Source organism: Pyxicephalus adspersus, chromosome 2 (assembly GCF_032062135.1).
Source record: "Pyxicephalus adspersus chromosome 2, UCB_Pads_2.0, whole genome shotgun sequence".
In the NCBI taxonomy this organism is placed as follows: Eukaryota; Metazoa; Chordata; class Amphibia; order Anura; family Pyxicephalidae; genus Pyxicephalus; species Pyxicephalus adspersus.
Window position 1 is genome coordinate 71,627,512 of NC_092859.1, and position 21,481 is coordinate 71,648,992.

The 21,481-nt window shown below is 36.0% G+C and overlaps 2 protein-coding genes across 2 annotated transcripts; both read left to right on the top strand.

Annotated features, from left to right (window-relative positions):
- The first annotated feature begins 1,804 nt into the window (after positions 1 to 1,804).
- Positions 1,805 to 7,941, top strand: LOC140322428 (sulfate transporter-like). Its single transcript, XM_072398993.1, has 3 exons — positions 1,805 to 1,864; positions 3,479 to 4,072; positions 6,346 to 7,941. The coding sequence occupies exons 1-3, from the start codon at positions 1,805 to 1,807 to the stop codon at positions 7,939 to 7,941; spliced, it is 2,250 nt and encodes a 749-aa protein (XP_072255094.1).
- Positions 7,942 to 13,350: 5,409 nt separating this feature from the next.
- On the top strand, positions 13,351 to 20,173 carry LOC140322429 (sulfate transporter-like). Its single transcript, XM_072398994.1, has 3 exons — positions 13,351 to 13,359; positions 16,248 to 16,838; positions 18,581 to 20,173. The coding sequence occupies exons 1-3, from the start codon at positions 13,351 to 13,353 to the stop codon at positions 20,171 to 20,173; spliced, it is 2,193 nt and encodes a 730-aa protein (XP_072255095.1).
- Positions 20,174 to 21,481: the final 1,308 nt, after the last annotated feature.

The following is a 21,481-nucleotide window of genomic DNA, read 5'->3' on the forward strand; positions in this document are numbered from 1 at the left end:
TATGTAAATAAAAAAAGTCCTGTAGCTTTTGTTTCTATTGCAAATATTATTTATGCATCATTTTGACTTGATATATCTGGAGTCAGTTTTTCTTAAACGTAAAGCCTTGCTTGAAAAAATATATGAATTCATTGATTTAAAGTGGAATAATACTGAGACGATCAAGTTTTTTTATCCAGAACACTTAAACATTGTTTTAGTTTATTGAAAAATGTTGTGTAAAAACATCATGCAAGGTGTACCTTAAACTGTCCCTATAATGAAATATTTAAGGACAAAGCAATAAGTAGTTAAGTGTTGTGACAACAGAAGAAAGTTGCAGAACAAGGGTGTATTTTACTGGACTAAACTATCAGGATTCCCACGTGAGCACTGATTCGTATATAAAAAACAGAAGAACTGCGTACAATGAATAAATAATTTAATATTGTGTGAGAAAGAAACCTACTGAAAAGTTTAAATAAATAAAAAAGCTGCATGTATGCAGTGCAGACATGTAAAGATGCCCGCATATGCATATAGCAGTCTCCAAGACCTTCTGTTACAGCAGAATCCAAGGATGCTCTAAATCAGCACTTTCTGGTAGTGACAAAGCTTGTCTTCCCCTGCTTGCATTCTTCATATCCCTATCAGCGAATGGGCCAGTGGAAATACATGGAGCAGTAAGCTCTGACACCTTTATCTTGGTCTAAATTCTATTGTAACAGCTGGATATTTGAGGTTGCTGTAAGAATGTCAAGGTACCTATAAATGCTTAATCTTTATAACTATAACTTTATAATAGTAAAATCTCTTTTAAAACTATAAATGCATGAGTATAGGACTGGAACAAACACCATGCAAGATGCAGCCTGATATCTGATGTGCTGACATGCTAGCACACACAGGATTGCTCCCATTCATTTCTGTTATAATGATAATTAGGAACATATAAAGCCATCATTAGACATGGATGCCCAACTCTCTCAGGTTTGTGGCATATTTACAATGCCTTTTACCAAATGCAAATAGAGATGAGCGCAATAGTGTTTCTAGATTGTGATCAGACTAGGATCATACCAAGAATTTTGGCTAATCCACTGTAAAATCATCAGACTACAATATTTATCTTTTTTTTACATTTTGTAACATAAAAAGGGCTCTCGCTAGAAATATCACCATGCCATGTATATAGGATTGTATTCTTCACAAGAAGCCTGGCATGTATGATGGATCTTTGCTATGTGGATATCAGTAAATATGCTTTCAGAATTAGGATACTGAAAGTGGCCAAAAAATCAAACTATTTTGGACTTTTCCTTTAAACATCACCTTATTGCTAAAGGGAAACAGGTTACTCCTCTTGTGCTAATAATAGGAAGGTGCAGAAATGTTAGGTGTATATATATGTAAAACGTATCTACCTCTCATATAACTGTTCAAGGGTTTAAAATTTTTTAGGTTTAAAAGGCATTTTGTAAAAAACAAATATAGACTTCAAAAGGTATATTCACCAATCCACCTTCCCTATTGACTTCTCATTGCAGTATTCACCCTGCATAAGCTTTAGTGTCATAGTGTTGGAGCTTATTTGGGTGAAAGTTGTCACTATCCACTACTTGTCAAGTAACAGTGTTTGAGCCTGATGATTAGGTTCTGAGGCCTGCGGACTATTACATGATGAAGGTCACATGCCATGCTTTCCATATTCAGAAGCCTTACTTTTTCAGTGCAATGGAGCTGGAGTTTAGGTTGCATACAGGATTCTGGAACTGAATGAACTCCCATGCATATATGTAGGAATTACATCATACTGCCAGTAAAGATGGTTGAAGTTCAGGAAATCTGGAATAAAAGAAGAATTAAAGAAATTGTGATCAGGCAGGTAAGTTTATTTACAATAAAGAGCTGCCTTTTTCTTCTGCAATAAGGGACCTGCCTCGTTGCATGTTTTTAAAGTCTAGCCCTACTTCTCTTTTAATAGGTATAAAAGGTAATATGACAGTGGCTGCTCCCAGCACTTACTCACTGCTCTGTATGGTGGCCCTTCCATACTCTAGTCTGCTTGGCTAGGAGGGTGTGTGCTTCTACACCTGTGCCCACCCTGGATAATGTTCAGTGGTCTACAACTTAATTGTCCTGACCCCACTTGACCCTGTGCTTTCCATCCCCTGATTGGCCAGTGCCTGTAAAAAAATGCCCTCAAATATGGTCACATTTTCCATTAGGGAAGTTGATATATTTGATCATTCCCTGCGTGGATTTGCCTCTGTCTGGCCTCCCAACAACAAATTCTCCAACTCCCTTGGATTTACTGAATGGCTGGCTGACCTTCCATGCATGGTCTCTGGCTTGTTCCTTCCCTACCATGAACTTTCTGACCTCCTTGGATTATCAACTGTGATCTTTGCTTTCTGTGTATGACTATTGGCCTTGTCACCTAGACTTGCCTTTCGAGACCTTTAGCATCATCTCAGGCAGCTGTATCCTCCTTTGGTTCTGTCCATTATTATTATTATTATTATTATTATTATTAATAAACAGGATTTATATAGCACCAACATATTACGCAGCGCTGTACAATAAATAGGGATTGCAAATGACCGACTAATACAGACAGTGATACAGGAGGAGAGGACCCTGCCCCGAAGAGCTTACAATCTAGTAGGTGAGGGAATTTCACACACGATAGGATGGGAGATATGTAGTGGTGGGAAGTAGTGGTGGTTTCAATTGACAGAAGAAGACGGGTAGGCAAGTTTAACAAAATGGGTTTTGAGCGCTCTTTTAAATGAGCAGAAAGTAGGAGCAAGCCGAATAGGACGAGGAAAACCATTCCAGAGAGTTGGAGCAGCTCTAGAGAAGTCTTGTAACCGTGCGTGTGATGAGGTTATGAGTGAGGAAGTCATTAGTAGGTCATTGGAGGAGCGGAGAGAGCGGCAGGGGGAGTATTTTTTAACCATGTCAGAAATGTACATCCTGGGGGTTTCCTGGTTGCCTGCCACTCCACTTTCACCAGGCTCTATCCCTTGCATACTACTCAGGGCAAGCAAATGCACTTGTACAGTGTAATATATGAAGGCCCAAATATGCATCGTTGGGATGTTTGGGGACATGTATGGTATCCTACATTTGGGGATTCATTGGATGTCCTGGAGCATTAGCTTATAAAGTTATTTTTACTGACTGAAACCTAGTGGTGCCTAGTTTTATTGTGTAAGGTAAGTTTGTGGAGTTTGTCTTTTAACAGATGTGCTTTAAGCTGGGTGCACAGCAACATTTCCACTGGCAAAGCTGCACAGATTCATCAAAGCTCAGCTGCATGGCAAACAAGATGTGTTTGACCCCTATAGGCTCATAAGCCAATTTCAATTTAAAGCAGCCTGTATATGGCTTGCCTTTTTCTTTGTACAGAATATATTCATTGTATTTGTATTTAGGCCTATTGCATTTTTTCATTCTTAAAAACATATATCACTGTCATGCTTTTGTTTCTCAGGTTGAAGACTCTGAGGATTTTCGGACAAATGAACAGCTTGAAAATCACGATTCCAAATCATTTCAGTATATGCATGTAAAGCTTGAAGAACATGTCCAACCAGAACTCAGTACCAAGGAGCTTATCACAGAGAAAGCCAAAGAAATCTGTCGAGATGGCCCAAAAGTGGTTTCCAACTTCTTTTTAACCCTCTTTCCAGTTCTTATGTGGCTTCCACGTTACAAGATCCGAAAGTTCCTGCCTGGCGATATCACATCTGGCCTTATAGTCGGTATTGTCACAATTCCACAGTCAATTGCTTACTCTTTGTTAGCCAATCAAGACCCCATATATGGACTGTATACCAACTTCTTTTGCTGTATCATCTATTTTTTAACTGCAACATCGCGCCACAATTGTGTTGGTACATATGGTGTGCTTTGCCTTATGGTTGGTGAGTCAGTAAACAAACAATTAAAAGCAGCAGGTTACATAACAGATGGAGCCACAACAGCAGTAGTCAACTCAACACTGATCAATGGAACCATATGTGATAAAAGCTGCTATGCCATTACTGTGGCAACTTCTTTGACCTTCATTGTTGGTATATACCAGGTAAGTCAGCATGCCAACTCAAACAAATATACCACTATGAACTCTGTAGCACATTTGACAATTAAACAGCTAAAACAGTCCCCAGTTACACTATATATATTACAAAACTGTAGCAATTAAAACACCAAAAAACATTATACACATGTTAAACACACATATTTCCTGTGGACTGCATTCAGTATATTTTGTGCTTGTGACAAATTGTAACCCCTCCCTCATAGTTGAGCAGTTATAAGGTATTTTCTTTTTTATTCTTTTTTTGTTTAATTTCTACTATTTGTACAAAGAATCCAAGTTGATCCAGCCTTTTTACTGGACCTTTAGGTGTTTTTTTTTTTAACTAGCTAGATTAGCTGAGATGTTGTTTATAATTTTTAACCCAATCAAACTTGAGATCACCTAAATCCATAATGGCAGTTCCACACCCAGATAAATAGGGGCCCTTTCAACCCCTGAAATGTGTTGGTTTTTTTTTATGTTGTTATAATCAAAAAAACAGTTTGCAATCTCTGTTCTCTGTTTTCATGTACATTTTGGATTTAACATGGACTGTTCTTCACTGGCATCCTTCTACCAGCCACAGCTACCAGCACTTGTACCTTCCATAATCTTATATTTCCATCTATATAACAGATACCAACACATACATGGGTAAGTTGCAAGTAACAGAAACTTTATTGTATGAGAGTACAAGTTTGTTACTTGCAACTTACCTGGTGTTGGCATTTATGCTTATCTGGATGTGCAGTGCCTCTCTTGCAATGCCTACCCAGGTCTATGAAATGTTGTACAGCATAGGTGCCTACACTTTTTTGGCTTGCGAGCTACTTTTAAAATGACCAAGTAAAAATGATCTACCAACAATTAAAAGTTAGACTTAAATACTCCTGTGCGCGGTAGGGTTTATTTTTAAAGGCAGGGCTCAGCAATCTACTCATGTTGCCTACCGGTAGATCCCGATCCACCTGTTGGGCACCCAACAGATTCTCACAGGTTTGTATGGCTGTTTGCACCCCCCAACAACAAGATATAAACACAACAACAAAACCTGACTGTGGTTCTTCAGCTTTTCCTCTCCTAAAAAGTATTTATTTTACTGTCTGTAAATTTAGGAGAAATTCTGCTTACTTCATGTTCTAATGACAAAGAGAATTGGGCGGAAATCTGAACAGACAGGGGTCAGCAATATATACAATAGAGATTCTTACTATCATGCTATTCTTGCTACCCATGCTATAAAAAACTTCAGCTGATCAAATATATATCTACCTTCCAGTGGTTCCTTATTTTGAGAAACTGTCTTCTTTCAGATGAAATTTTCTTTGTCCCTCTCTTCTCCGGAGTTATCCTTCTTTTTGGGCGGATGTACGCACCTCAATTTAAAATGTATTATACACCTATTAAAAAGTGTTGTTTTACACTAAACCTTTTATCCAACCTCTAAAATATTCTATTTGTTATTTTGAAAAGCCAATATAATGAAAATGTAGTTTTGAAAACAAGCACTTTTTAAATTAACCAGGAAGCAAGGGTGTGTCATTTGCCTCTGAGCTATAAAGTGTTCCACTTCCATATCTTCAAAATATGGAAGGTATGCAAATATTGACCTAGTCTCCTGGGGTTGTCATATTAAGAGAGCGCCCGAACACTGCATGCCAGTGGACGATAAATTAGTAATGCAGAGAATCATACTACAGATTTACCTATTTAAGGAAATGTATGCACTGGAATTCTATTTATGTAATTGTAATAGTTGTGTACAATTTTAGTAATTTTATTTTACATAGGAAAAACATGTTTGTAACTAAGATATTTACTAAACAATGACAACGTAAAGTGTGCATGCAGATTAGGATGGAAGGTAAGAAGGAATATAGTATATTAAATGGTTGCACATATAGAATAAATTGAAGGTAAGAAGACCCAAACTGTGGAGGCTTTGCCCACCAAAAAGGCAGGCAGAGTACAAATGACTAGCTAAAAGTTTTTTAGTCTTTCAGTACTTCATTTTTGTGTGGAAGATCCATCTCCATAAAGAGATGGCTTTTCAATGTAGCAAGGAGAACAATAGGCCATACTTAAATTATTTTATAACTCAACTCTATCGCATGCAGCATGGTAGCATTTAAGGGGTGTAAATGCTACCATGGCCTTCATGTTAACTGGCATCATTTGTACTAGAGCTAAGGTTCACCTTCATAAATGAAAAAAAAAAAAATTACCAGCAGGTTTATTTTAATCAGCTTTAATCGTATCTATGCTTATTTTTCCAGATCCTCATGGGAATCTTTCAGCTTGGGTTCATCTCCATGTATTTGTCAGAGCCACTGCTGAGTGGATTTGTCACTGGATCATCACTGACCATTCTGACCTCACAGATGAAATATCTCCTTGGGTTAAAGATCCCACGTCGTGATGGTGCCGGGGCTTTGGTTCTTACATGGGTTGACATCTTTTCAAATTTAAAAAGTACTAATATATGTGATTTAGTTACTAGCATCCTTGCAATAATTGCTATTGTTCCTATCAAAGAAATCAATGAGCGTTTTAAGAGTAAGATGAAGGTTCCCTTTCCAATAGAATTATTAGTAATTATTGTGGCTACACTGGTTTCCCATTACTTTAGCTTTAATACAAAATATAAATCTTCAATCTGTGGCACCATTCCCACTGGTTTCAGTGTTCCAAAAGCCCCAAACATGAGCTTGATTCCCAGCATAGCTGCTGATGCAGTGCCGATTGCAATTATTGGATTTGCAATGACAGTATCACTTGCTGAAATATTTGCCAAAAAGCACGGTTACACAATCAGCACCAATCAGGAGATGATAGCTATAGGCATGTGTAATCTAATCCCATCTTTCTTTTCTTGCTTTTCAAGCAGTGCAGCTCTTGCTAAAAGTCTTCTAAGAGAGTCTACTGGTGCCAACACCCAGCTTACTGGCATAATCAGCTCAGCAGTGGTATTGCTTGTACTGCTTGCCATTGCCCCTCTGTTCTATTCATTGCAAAATTGCATTTTAGGTGTCATAACCATAACCAGCCTTAGAGGAGCACTGAGAAAATTTGCTGACACTCCAAAAATGTGGCGCATTAGTAAAATTGACACAGTGGTCTGGTGGGTCAGCATGTTATCTTCTTCCTTGATTTCAACTGAGATTGGATTGTTGGTGGCTGTTTGCTTTTCCATGCTTTGTGTGATCCTCCGTACTCAGAGACCAAGGGCCACACTCCTAGGTAAGGTCAGTGGGACAGAGATTTATGAAGATCAGTTTACATACAAAGAACTGAACATCATACCTTATGTTAAAATATTCCGCTTTGATGCCTCTCTCTACTATGCCAACAAAACTTACTTTAGAAATTCTCTTTATACCAAAACCAATATTAATCCCTCTTTAGTGGCTGCATTACAAAGGAAGGGAAAGAAAGAGGAAGAAGCAGCTTCAGCACAGCCAACCAATAGGTTCATTGCAAGGTTTAACTTACTTAAAACTGAGAGAAAGCCAAAAACCAAAACTTCTGTACCACAGCTTGACATCCACTCTCTTATTATTGATTGTGGTGCCATGCAGTTTATAGACAGTGTAGGACTTGCCCTTCTGAAAGAAGTCCGCAATGACTACGAGGAGATAGGTGTACGTGTGTTTCTTGTTAACTGCAATCCATCAGTGCGCCGTTCTCTCCATGATGGAGGGTATTTCAGCAACACAAGTGGTGATTTGGAGATGCTTGCCTTCCACAGTGTACATGATGCAGTAACATATGCAGAGAGGAAATTCAAGGAAAAACAGAAAGAAATACAGTTGAGGGATGCTGCCTTTTCATTTGCTCCAGATCAAGCTATAAGTGATGACCTCAGGACCTAAAAAGATCACTTATACATAGCAATTATTATACATATTCTATCTGTATATTTTACATTTTTCCTATTTCTATGTATTTTTTTTAGAAAAAAATGCAAAATTAGTTAAATTGTGCTCATTTTATGAGTTCTAAACATTTTATTTTTGCAGCAGTGGCAAGTATTCCCTATTTTCATTCACCCGTTAATGTGTATTTTTATATACTACACTGTCATCCTTTAAATTGTGGTAAGTGCAGCATAGCATCAGATGTTAAAGTCACATATTTTGATAAATCCATAGGAAAACATATACATATAAATGTGTGAGTATAGCAACCCATGACAGGCAATCAGAATTATTTTTTATTTAAATAAATTCAGTAAACCAAAACTTGATTTTCTTTTCTCCTTTTGTCCTTGCTGTGGTTTACTGCACTTTGCACATGACAACTACACTTCTCTGCTTTCCTCTATATCCCAGTAGGTGTTCACTTATTTCAGCCTGTCATGTTCAATTTAGAGAAACATTAAAAAAAGAATAGAATTCACATGTAAAAAGATGCCCTTTTAAACCAAAAATGAAATTAGACAAAATCCACGAAACAATGCATTACCATGCTGTGACAATACTGTTTTATTATCATATGTTTGAGCATTTAAAAACTGAGCAATAAAAATTACAATTCACTTAAAAATACTAAAGCCTTACAGGGTTTAAAATGACTGTAAATATTATTTTTCCTTTGTGTTATTTTGTGAAAGCAATATTCAAGTGTGTACTGTAAATCTCAAAGTTATTACTGTACACTAAAAAATAAAATGTTTAATGTGCATGCAGTTCTTGTAATGATATTAAATACAGGCTAATGCTATGATAACATTATTGTCAGCAGTTTTTTATTTGTGTATTTATATAATCTTAAAGCACATATTTAAACACATATGTGGTTCTGGATAATACATGGCTTAATGACCAAGAGGTAAAAAAAATCACCTTTTGAAAACAAACCTCTCCTCAGCCCCTTTATACTTTTATTTGTTACCAAATACAGTTTCTTACTCTCATCTGATGCTTGCAGTTATGTTGTATGCAGCTTGGCCAGTAAACTCTGGATTCCTTGATGTACCTACAAACTAATATCAAATATATATGCAAAGAAGAGACAAGTCTTCTATGCTTTTTGATTTTTGTAGCCAGCATACAAAAAGACAAATCTGAGCCTTATATCAGATGAACCCTTTAAATACATTTGAGAGCAGACACCATCCAATTAACCTCCCTAGCGGTCCAATTCCGTCCAAATTTCCATGCAAAAAGCGGTAGAATTTTTTGCATGGAAATTTATTTTTCATTGTAGGCTGTAATTCTTATGCATAACTCACTGATATTTATTACATTTAATAATAAACTTTAAATAACAAAAATATTTAAACGTAATGTAACTGTACAGTAGCATGTATAATATATATATAATACAATTATATATATATTATATGAATAGTTCTTTGTATTCAACTCAATACAGCTATTTTGTATTGAATCCAATACAAAATTATTTGAAGTTTCCGCCGATCTTCCCGCCCACACCAACGCATGTACAGACGTCACCGGGAAACCCTGTAGATCTCGTCTCTGCACTTCGCGGCTGGAGATCGGAGGAGTGGGACATCTCCCCAGGACACCAGCAAGATGCCGGGGGACAGCAACAAAGCAAGGTAAGTGAGTTTTTTTTAGTTAAAAGCGACCCAGAGTGTTACTCGGGAATACCGCTTTTTGCATGTAAAATCCACCCCAACTAACACTCAGGAATCCCGCTAGGGGGGTTAAAGACTATTAGAGATGACATAAATCATAATAAAAAATTTTAAAACATGTTCAATAATAATGAGTAAAGCTACCTTGAATACTTTTGTTATGATTTAAATGGTGCTCTAAAATTTAATATATCATATCTTATATTTTAAGCTTAACATCTGTGTTGGCACAATAATGTTCTGGCCCTATTGTCTTATGTTTTCATAGATATTAGGCTTAATTCACAAAAAAGAGACAGTTCATTCTAGTTAGGTCAAATGAGAATAATTTACACTCCAGAGGACCTGTGCAGGCAAACATAAGGAAGATAAAACAACAAACAATAAAATTATCAAATACATAAACAAGTTATGATTGTATATTAAATAACAAAACAATTATTGCAAACATAACATTTTCAAGAAAAAAAGGGTAGTATAATATATGATATTAGATCTGATTATAGAATAATCTGTAGAGTCATGGGTGTACAGTCTTTACCCCCAGGAAAAAAACATAAAAAAGTCACCAACTGCCACTACACTAGAGGAGACAAGAAAAAAAAGATGGTGCAGAAAGGGGGGTGGTGGGGGAGAGAGTAGGGAAAGAGGGAGAAACATTTGGCATGGCTTTCTAAGAAACTAGCCACTTGTGTAAACAAATTACTAATCAAATCAGCAGATATTGCTCTGGAGATGACCATTTTCCGTTTATGTTGCTGATTTACACTATTTTAAAGATTTACTCTAAAGCAAGGAGGGAAAAGACAACAGTTTATCCTGCCCATCTAGTTTTGTAGACCAATGAATCTGTATATTAGCAGCCATTTAAATTCAGAAACTAATGGGTGTACAGAGAGGTCTAAATTTCCCTTTCGTTGAAATCTGTAAACATACCGTATTTTCCTATTGAAAAGAAAAACTTCATTAAAAGCATTACACACAAACAGATACAATGACTCCTCTCCCCTTCCCCCTTGATTTCATATCTAGCTTATTTCACTGCACAAATTCATGTTTTGCCATTTAAACTGCATTGTAACATTGTTTGACAACTTTCTGCTACATATCTAAGTTTCCACAGCATCCTAAATTATTCCCTAATTTAAAAAAGATTATTTCTACATCTAATTCACAGCTAAATGACTTTAGCTATTAAGTAAATTTCCAGCCTTAGGGTAAATGATGAGTAATGTATTAATGTGTTAGACTGTCCTGAAAGTGTATGACTCTTACCAACTAAAGTATTTATGTGGTGGGAAATAAATTACAAAATATCATGTTCTAGATACTTACTTATCATTTTCTCCTCCATTAGCAAAAATCTAACTAGGTGCATGCAATAATATCTATGCAATTAAAGAGCCACTTTCATTGCATACACAGCTACAACCAGCACATATTTTATTCATAAACATTTTAGGCTAATATGATGGATAGGGATGGGTAGGTTATTTTTTATGAGCTTGATTTAATCACAAAATCCTAATTTGTTGTATTACAATTTTCACAAATGCACAAGTTATTGCCACCAAAATTGCTGTGGGGTGGGTGTGTGTTGGGGGGGGGGGGGGTGGGAGCATGTGCAAAGTTTAAGAATTTTCAGAAAGCTTATAATTGTTCTGTAAAACATTAACTTTGCTGCCTGGAAAAACTCAATCGTTTGTTTTTCATTTTGGAATGTTTCCACAGCTCCCCTACCCCCAGAAATTTTGTTAACATAATGTTAATGGACTTTGCAGTCCTTTTTTGTTTTTCTGTCTTCCTAAATGTGCATGTTCCCAACAACTCCTCAGCTCTTCAAGAAAGAAAACATATTTAATCAAATTTTTAACATGTATGCCATAACAATATACATAGTTTATAATGTATACCATATAACATAAAGATGATATCATAAATCGGGAGGCGGCATGAAAACATAGGACACGGGAATCCCAGACTCTCCCAAGGCAGCTGATGACCCCTAGTGTGTGATAACTCCAAATACAACAATTCAAAAATTAGAAGCCAACTTATTTTATAACTAGCAAATAAAAGACACATTATAGGGCAGTACACTAAACATTACAAAATCTCCCATCATTTGATTTAGCTAATGACCATATAAAACTATATGAAAATTTAGACTAAAACAAATATCTTTTTAGCATACATACCGTCTTTGTGAAGCTACAATGCTTCCATATCAGCTCTGCAAAGGGTAGTTTCTATTTATAAGCTACATAGATGCCTAGCTGGTGCAGTTGTTCAGTTTTTAAAATAGGGGACAATTCTTAGACATAAACCTTCAGAAAACATACAGTATGTACTCAAATATAATCTCAGTAAATATAAACCTACTTTTACCCCAAAAAACAAGAAAACTACATTGACTTTAGTAATAAACCTAGAGCACATAATTCAACCATAACTGTTAACATTTAAAAATGATTTTTTGTAAATACATCCATGGTGCGTTGCTTTAAAAACATTTATTTAGGGGAAATGACAAAAATCACATGAACATAAAAATCACAATAAACATGACTGTTTATCTTTTTCCTCTTTTTTACAGGTTAAGGTATTTTTTACTTTTGCGTTCCATGACATGACAAAATGGATCATCCAAATATAAAGCAAGATTAATTTCCTAATTGCATTGTTGAGTCAAAGCATCTTGATTTAAAAGGTATATATGGTTTATGGCATGTAACTCTGTAGGTCAACTCTTTAGATAAGTTGACTTGGTATCAAGAAAACCATCTTTATAGTTCTTTTCATTTTGTTTGAAAATTTTCAAAAAAAGCATTACTAGAATATTCTAATTTCCAATTAATTGATTACTTATTATTTTCTGTTTTCATTCTTTTTTTACACAATGAGTATTTGTTCTCTTTGAAACCACAGTTAACTGCAGTTCTGCCTCTTATCTTTCATCCCCCTTTTCTATCATGCACATGTGCCTAAAGGGTGTCAACCTGGCTTAATAGTATTTGTTGTCTGGGTGGCCATTTAGGTAGAACTTTAAATGTTCATATAGACACACTTAGGATTCATTATGCTCGTATCTTTTCAAACCAGCTAACAATTTTCTGCACTATATTAGATACCTATGGCCCTGTCTCATGGTCTCTGTATTGTTTTGTTCATATGACTCTAGTGTACAGTCTTTGCTCTACCAGTGGTGGTGAGCACTCACAACACTATGAATAAACTCTTTTCTTCATAGTGTATACAGCAGGCTGGGTAAAACAATGTAATTGAGGGTAGATCCATAAACATTTGATAATTAGCTATTTCAACATCAAAACAATTCTGTAGCACTTTAACCAATGTGATACAAGGAAATGAATGCAAGATTTACCATGATGTTACATTGATGTTCAACATCAAGTTATTTACCAAACTGGGTTGGTGGAAGTTTATGGAACAACTAATGCCATAGGAACAACAAACGTAAGTTTTTGTTTATCCTAATCATATTGCATGCTCCCAATTGTGTTTAGGAAAACTACTATGTTTCACAAGAAATCAGGTGTATCATAATCTGAATGATGCTGATAACGTCATCTAAGAATATATAGTTGATAGAACCATTCCCGTCATCAGTCATTATTTCTGGAAGACACCAAGACAAGAATTGAACACGACAACCATGGCTCAGGTTGGAAAACCCATGTTCTATTTATTTCATATAAAGTGGTTGCTTTAGTTAATGGCAACATGACACCTTACTAAAAGCTAAAGCTGATTTAATGTCTTTTTTTATTTCTTTATTTGACCTGAATAGAAATTTAAGGACACTTATTTTGTTTTTATTTTTTTTAATGGAAGACTATGATTCTTCCCAAGTTTAAAATGGGATACTTGTGGGTTTCTTTTAAGATTGTTTAACATTTTCTCATTGTTTTTATTTAAATAGATTTAGTGAAAATAAATGGTGGCATTTTTGTTGTTCTAAGAACCTACCCCACCCACGGTGCCACCATACATGCAATACGAGACCATGCACAAACCTCAAAATTTATTACAGACTAGGCAAATTAGCATTACTACAGCTGTTTAACCCATAATAATAGCAATGGGACAATATAGAAGAGAGGAATATCTGTTACCGAAGATTTATTTAAACAGGACAGAGGATAAGTGTTTTCAGCCTTTTTTATTTCTGCAGCCAGCAGTGTGATGAGAAAAGCAAGCCTGAGTTTTGTTCCATATGGATGATTTATCATGTATATTTGTGAGCGGACAACATTCAATTCTTGTCATTTTTGTTATTACTTGTTATTTTAGAAACTTTTTAAAAAGATAAAAAAGAATAGATGTGTAAATCTATTGAAATCACAGTCCTTATCAGCAAATTAACATGCATGTTTAACACATTCAAGCTGTGTTTTACGTGAATGGAGCTCCACAACATACTATATATCTAGCAAATTTTGACATAAACCTTGGCACAAAATGATGTTCTGGCCATTATTTAATAAATTTCAGGGACATGGCATCCTCTAAAACTGAAAGGGAGAAACAGGCAGACACAGATAGGAATCGTCAGGACCGTCTATAACGAACGAGTTGTTTAAAGAGTTGTATTTTTTGGATCGGAACAATAGCTTGACCTATGTACTCATTAAATATTATGTATTTAATATAATAATGATTCATAAAATATATATATATATATATAATAAGTCTTTTTTAAAATAAGAAATAAATGTTATATTATTAAAGACAGACAAAGCATATATAAAATATGTCTGCTTGTATTTAAATAAAAATTTCTAGATAAAGTCCACACAGTTTCAAATTGAAAAACAAAATCATTTAAATAAGTTTTATTACTGGGCAGTGAGTTTTTAAACCCAGCCTTCTCCAAAAGAAACAGAGAGACAGCAAATTCAATGCCTTTGTCTGTTTGGTTTAAATATGAATGCAGTCAAAACATGAAATTCTTTTTGGCTTGCCTAGGTGACCATTTAATGCTAGGTCCATGAGGTCTTTATTCCTTGTTGCTGCAATCAGATAATGATTTTTGTCTAATTGTCCCCAGTCAAATTTTTTTTGCAAGTCTCAGGAGTTAAATTTGAAGTATACTACCCTGAGGCTTTCTATTCCAGTCATACCCTGGTTTATAAATACCACTCAGAGGTTTGCAATCTTACCTGAGATTTCATCATTGGGTCAAATACTTAGCAGTCTTTAAGCATGAAAAAAATGAAATCAAGGAGTGTCTACATCTTCTTTAGTAAGCAATTTTTAAACAAGTTGTACTCAATTCCATGGAAAAGATAATAAATATTCATTTCATAGTAGTGTCATCATTCACCCCTTTCTGTCAGTCATTGCAACACTGCAGTATCTCCAGGGCAGAATAGATATATATATATAAAAATTGCACAAAAATTAATATAGGTTTATTGCACTTTCAAAAGAACTTTACAGTATTGTGAATGAAGTCCACTGTATCCTAGACATCTTCTAGATGTATGAGTAAAGTTCTGGAATAGAATGTAGCTTAGGCAGTCATATGTTTCAGGTTCTGTACTCCTTTTTCAGATTAGTGTTAGTGTCTAGAGAGCAGAAGTAAATTTAGAAAGGACCATCAATTACTGAAGGTAGCTTCACCTTTCCCAGTGAATTCAGTTACAGGTGGAGTGATATGTCATGGCAAAGACTGCTGTAAGGGTTGCCATGCAAAAAGGAAAAAAATAGGTAAAAGTAGGAAAATGACAGCAAACAAAAGTCATTGCTGGGACCACTGTTAAATCCATACAGGGAGTCCGACCAGAAAAAGGGAAAGTTGCACTAAAACTAATAACAGTAAAAGCTCTAGCTGCAAGAAAGTATGCAAGTTAGTGCACAACTACATAAAAAGAATAAAAATGTACCTGTTAGTATTAGAAAGTTTCCCACAGCCAGCAATCAAATTTATGCTTGCCTTGGTGCTTAAAATTTGATTGGTGATGCTTAAAGCAGAAAGAAACAGCAAAGGATTTAGTAAGTACATTCTAGCTGCTTTCCTATTTACCCATAAGCAGTGCGTTTTAAGGGGATGGAAGAGAAGTAAAATTAGGGTTTGCTTAGATACTGTGTTTGTTGGATGGCATTAGTAGTTCACCAAATGCTATACTCATTACCAGAATATAGGTAGCTTGAAACACAATACCTACATTTATAAAAGAATATAAAACTTTTTTTTCAAAAAATGCCTGATGATCATTCCATCCATAAAGGTCTATTTGGCATTTGGTGGCATCTGTATCTTGTGAAGACTACATGCACTCTTGCCACTACATATTGCATGGCTGTGGTGCACTGTTTTCATTTCTTGAAAGAAGGCTGTGAACAGTGGAGAAGTGCTTAGATAGAAAAAGGTATAAAAATAAAGTAAAATCTGTATTTTTTTAAACAAAGAAGTATATATTTGTTAACAATGCACAGTACTTTAGCAAACTAAATGTCATCCAGTTAGGGTTTAGATTTATATGTTGTTTTCAGCCCCATACCGAACCAACCAGTTAATATATTTTTAACTTGTCTTTCAATTTGCAGTTTGTGGATTCTGAAGATTGTATAAAGAATGAGTTCCCAGACCAGAGTGAGCGCTCACCTTCCCTACCCCATTTATCTGTGGAACTTGAAAAGCAAGACAAGCCACCATTTAACATTAAATACTTTGTTTGTGAGACAACAAAAGAATGTTGTAAAAGTAGTCCAAGAAAGTTGTCCAGGTTTTGTTTTGAACTCTTCCCAGTACTAACATGGCTTCCTCGATACAAAATTAGAGAATATCTTCTGGGAGATATTGTGTCTGGAATCATAGTTGGCATTGTGACTATTCCTCAGGCCATAGCTTATTCACTTCTAGCAAGCCAAGATCCTATCTATGGCCTTTACACCAACTTCTTCTGCTGCATAATCTACTTCTTCATGGCATCTTCTCGTCATAACTGTGTTGGAACATTTGGGGTGTTGTGTCTTATGGTGGGAGAGTCTGTAAACAAGCATGTAAAAGCTGCAGGTTTTACAGAGGAAGACACCATAATAAACTCAACATTAGCTAGCGATGGAAATGTATGTGGGAGAAGTTGCTATGCTATTACGGTGGCCACATCTTTAACCTTCATGGCTGGAGTTTACCAGGTAATATTGTGTCACCATTAGAAGTCTGGCAAGGGGAATCTGTTCCACCCCCCCAAAAAAAAACTGCATATATGTTTAGTTTTTTGGATATAACACTTGCTTTTTTTTCTACTGCTTCCTCTTTTATACAGAACTAGCTGGGGATTCTACCAGTTCTTTTAAATTCGTATATGATTCTGACTGTGATTCACGCTAAGCTGGGAAGCAGATTTGTGCTGGCATAGGCAGTTTGCATCCTACTGTGGCAAATAGGAGAAAAAGGAAGTTGAGCAGATGTATGGTGTGGTTGTATCTTCTGTAGTCAGTATTTTTTAAGCCATGTCCCCTGCTCAGTGTTGAATGAGAGTGATTTTTTTTTTTTGGGTGCCACAGCTGGGGATATATGCCTGACGTGACTGGACAATAAGACATCTAATAAGGTGACATTAGTTAAAGATTAATATTTCCCTTTTTTGAGGATGGACTTTTGAGGGTAGATTCACAAATACTTTTAAGCAGAACTAAACCCTTTTTACACTCATCTGTCCCTGTTTCGTCCCAGGTGAAACCATTACCTTCCTTCTTCTTATCCAAGTTTTGATCTTCTTCCATCTTTATTGGCCAGACAGGGAAAACATAACTCTCTCTCGGGCACACAGAAGTTTATTCTGTCCCAGTAGCTACAGGTGAAGCCAGGATTGCATGTCCCTTTCTGCAATAAAGCCCTGTCTGGTCGCAAAGTTTTAAAGTGGAACTTTGGTTCTGCTTTAAGTTAAACACATTTTGAATGCAATTTGTATTTTTCTGACTTAGTGGTCACCTTATTCGGAATGATGTTGAGCAATCCTTTCACTTCCGCAGAAATGGCAATTGTGAGTGGGAAAATACACTTGTGTACGGGGTTGAAGAAATGGGAATCACATGTGTTTATTATGAGGGGGGTAACAATGATGTTCAGTGTAGAGAAGAGATGAGAACCGTTTTTTAGTGTTGGGATTGGTGGAATGTCTTTAGTGTAGGGCAAAGAAAAACCTGATTTTTCTAAATGCGTCTGTAGACTATTAAGATACATTATGTCACTCATGCTTCTGCTTCATTCTCCATGCACCTGGCCTATTCTCTTTTTACTTGCCACACATCTTACTAATTTGACACTGCTCATCCCCAATGTTGCTCTAAGGACTGAGAAGACTAAATGACTAGACTTCTACATAGTGACATCACATAGGTAGAGTTGCTGGATTAATACAGTTGACAATGGCAGGAGTACATTTACCAAATTACATATATCAAATATAGGAGAGAAGCTTGGAGAGTCATGCTTTATTCACTCATTACAAAGGACAGCAGGGCCTAATCAGGACATAGTGGAAATATCCTGGGGTTGACAAAATCCAAGGATTTTTCTCAAATTGCAAGACAGTTCCACCGAATTCAGGACAGTTGAGAGATACGGTGAAATTGGCCATCTTAGCATGCTTTTTATTGACAAAGCCTCAATTAAGGAGTACAGTGAGCAGCACAGGTCCCACTTTGCAAATATACAGCTATTAGGCCCTAGCACAGGTAAAAGTAGGCACACCTACTTGACAAAAATGTACTGCTGCCAAATACATATTTGCTTTTACTGTTCCACATGTGTTGAGGTTATAATCTAAGTAACTGAAAATAAATTAAAACAAAATATAGTTCTTTATGTTGCTATAATGTTTTTGTTAATTGTAGTAATTAAAATGGCTTACTTATGTTCTCCTCTTTTTTAGATCCTAATGGGAATATTCCACTTGGGTTTTATTTCCATGTATTTATCTGAGCCCTTATTGAGTGGATTTATTACTGGATCGTCCCTTACTATAATAACATCCCAAATGAAGTATCTTCTTGGTTTGAAGATTCCTCGTCGTGATGGTGTTGGATCTCTGATACTAACCTGGATCGATATATTCCAGAACTTGCAGTATACTAACATATGTGATTTACTGACCAGTGTTGTTGCAATTGCTGTCATGGTACCAGTGAAAAGCATTAATGATTTATATAAGACTAAGATGAAAGTCCCTTTTCCAATAGAATTATTTGTTATTATTGTGGCTACGTTGGTTTCCTATTATTTCAATTTCAATGGCAGATATAATTCATCAATCTGTGGGACAATTCCTACTGGATTTAAACCACCAAGAGCACCAGAGTGGAGTCTGATTCCACAAATTGCAACTGATGCAATCCCAATTGCAATCATAGGATTTGCTATGACTATTTCTCTTGCTGAAATATTTGCCAAAAAACATGGGTACACAATTAGCACCAACCAGGAGATGATAGCAATTGGCATGTGCAATTTGATACCATCTTTCTTTTATTCTTTTGCAAGTTGTGCAGCTCTTGCCAAAACCATGCTTAAGGAATCTACAGGCGCCAACACACAGCTAAATGGAATTGTTTCCTCCATAGTGCTGTTGCTGGTATTGCTTGCTATTGCCCCACTTTTTTATTCCCTACAAAACTGCATTTTAGGAGTTATTACAATAGTTAGCCTTAAAGGTGCTGTTATGAAATTTCAAGATACACCAAGGATGTGGCGAGTTAGCAGAATAGATACAGTGGTCTGGTGGGTCAGCATGCTGGCATCTGCATTAATCTCAACAGAGATTGGTTTACTAGTGGGTGTTTGTTTCTCGATGCTCTGTGTGATCTTACGTACTCAGAGGCCAAGAACCACTCTTCTAGGTCATGTCAATGGCACAGAGATTTATGAAGATCAGTTTAAATATAAAGAGCTTGACAATATACCTAATATAAAAATTTATAAATTTGATGGCTGTTTATACTATGCCAACAAGGATTATTTCAAATCAACCCTATATAGCAAAACAGGGGTTAACCCTTCATTTGTGTTGGCATCACAGCGAGAAGCCCAAAAAAAGGCTTCAGAAGCAGAGACCCAATTTAAGTTTTTCTCAAAGCTAAATGTGATTAAAACAATTAGTAAACCTGACAAATCTGATACCACCACTCCACCAATCAGTACACACTCACTAATAATTGATTGTGGTGCCATGCAGTTTGTAGACTCTGTTGGTCTCAGTGTGCTGAAAGAGGTTTCTAATGATTATGAAGCAATTGGCATACAGGTATTTCTTGCCAACTGTAATCCATCAGTTCGCCGTTTACTTCACAAAGGAAACTTTTGTGGTAGCTCTGAAAGCAATGGTTATGTGAATACTTTTTTTAGCGTACATGAAGCAGTCACATTTGCTGAAAAGAAATTTCGAATGAAGTTGAAGTTAAAACAAGAAAATGATGCTTCTTCTTTTGCTGTGTCAGAAATAGAAGGTATTGATGATGTAAAACAATAAAGACCTTATTTGTATGAAAAGGGGTTTCCTTTAGTAAAAATATGACTCAGCTGATACATGTGGTCCATATGCTCTCATTGTGCATTGGATAGGCTGTTAGTTGCAACTGGGAAAATAAAGAAATGTAGAAAGGGGAGAGAAAAACTGAGGGGGAGGAAATATAGGTATGGGTAGGAAAGAAAGAGGAGGTGACAAATGGGTAGGAAAGAAAGGATGTGAGTTAGAGAGGAGAAGTTCCCTGGGAACAGTTCCCAGTCTTCCCGCACCACCCAAAGGGCCCCTTATCAGGACAGAACTATATAAACAAAAAAAATCAAAATATTATAACAATATAAATAAATACATTATTAGGGATTCCTAACTGTATTCCTATCACATGAAATTGATGGTATTGATGGTACATTTAAACTAGTAGTGCCACGTTTTCCTAAATTGGTCACCTCTATTCTTGCTTATTTACTTTTCCAGCAAAAGTTCTGCTTGGTCCTCCTAAATCCTTAAATCTCCTAAATTGTATAATTATTTTTCCCGTATTTTAAGCTAATCTCTTTATATACATGTACGTTAAGGGATTTTTATGGCTGGTTAAATCATTTAGTTATTTCCTTTAGCTTTTGGGACATCAATGAATACTGAGGAGTTCTGTTGTACACCAGCCATGTCATTGGTTTTACTTCTGGAGCTCCCAAGAAAACTGTTAGCATCTAATGAACAATTAAACTCCTCCTTTGAGTTAACAGAACTCACAAAAAGTTTCTCTAATTGATTATACCACCTATTCAATTACCCATTACTATTAGTTTGGTGGTAAATCCTATGTGTGCACCACAGCAAAGAAAGCACTTTCACGATCTGCTTTATTTTAGGTACATCCAAGGAATGCCTAGTTATGAAAGTCAGATCTTAGCATTTGACTGACAAGAAGTAATGGACATAGCCAACAGTTGGCCCTTGTGCAGTACTGAGTTGGGGCCCCCTGCCAAACTTACTTGGGGCCACTGTGGGAACACCTGTTGGGTGAGCAGAGTGCAGAGCCCTTGTGGACCACCACACCGGCACACTTTTAAGATTTGATGGACATTCCAATCAAACCAGAACATTCAAAACTTACGCTCATTAATAATATATGACTTGCCAAGAGGCAGAATGTTTAGTCATTCATCAAGTATGTACTGTCACAAGTTTGATTTAAATCCAGAGATAAACATGTGGGTAAATTTCTTTTTGGTGAAAGGTTGTACATATAGTCTAGACAATGTAACATGTGATTTCTTCTTTCTTTATTAATATTGTAAAACAGATATATAT

What these genes read in the sequence shown, in the direction of transcription:
- LOC140322428 (XM_072398993.1), top strand. Translation starts at nt 1,805, where the DNA reads ATGGTTGAAGTTCAGGAAATCTGGAATAAAAGAAGAATTAAAGAAATT. An exon ending in AAGAAATTGTGATCAGGCAG is followed by an intron (nt 1,865 to 3,478) that starts GTAAGTTTATTT and finishes TTTGTTTCTCAG; the next exon opens with GTTGAAGACTCTGAGGATTT. An exon ending in TCATTGTTGGTATATACCAG is followed by an intron (nt 4,073 to 6,345) that starts GTAAGTCAGCAT and finishes TTATTTTTCCAG; the next exon opens with ATCCTCATGGGAATCTTTCA.
- LOC140322429 (XM_072398994.1), top strand. An exon ending in TCATGGCTGGAGTTTACCAG is followed by an intron (nt 16,839 to 18,580) that starts GTAATATTGTGT and finishes CCTCTTTTTTAG; the next exon opens with ATCCTAATGGGAATATTCCA.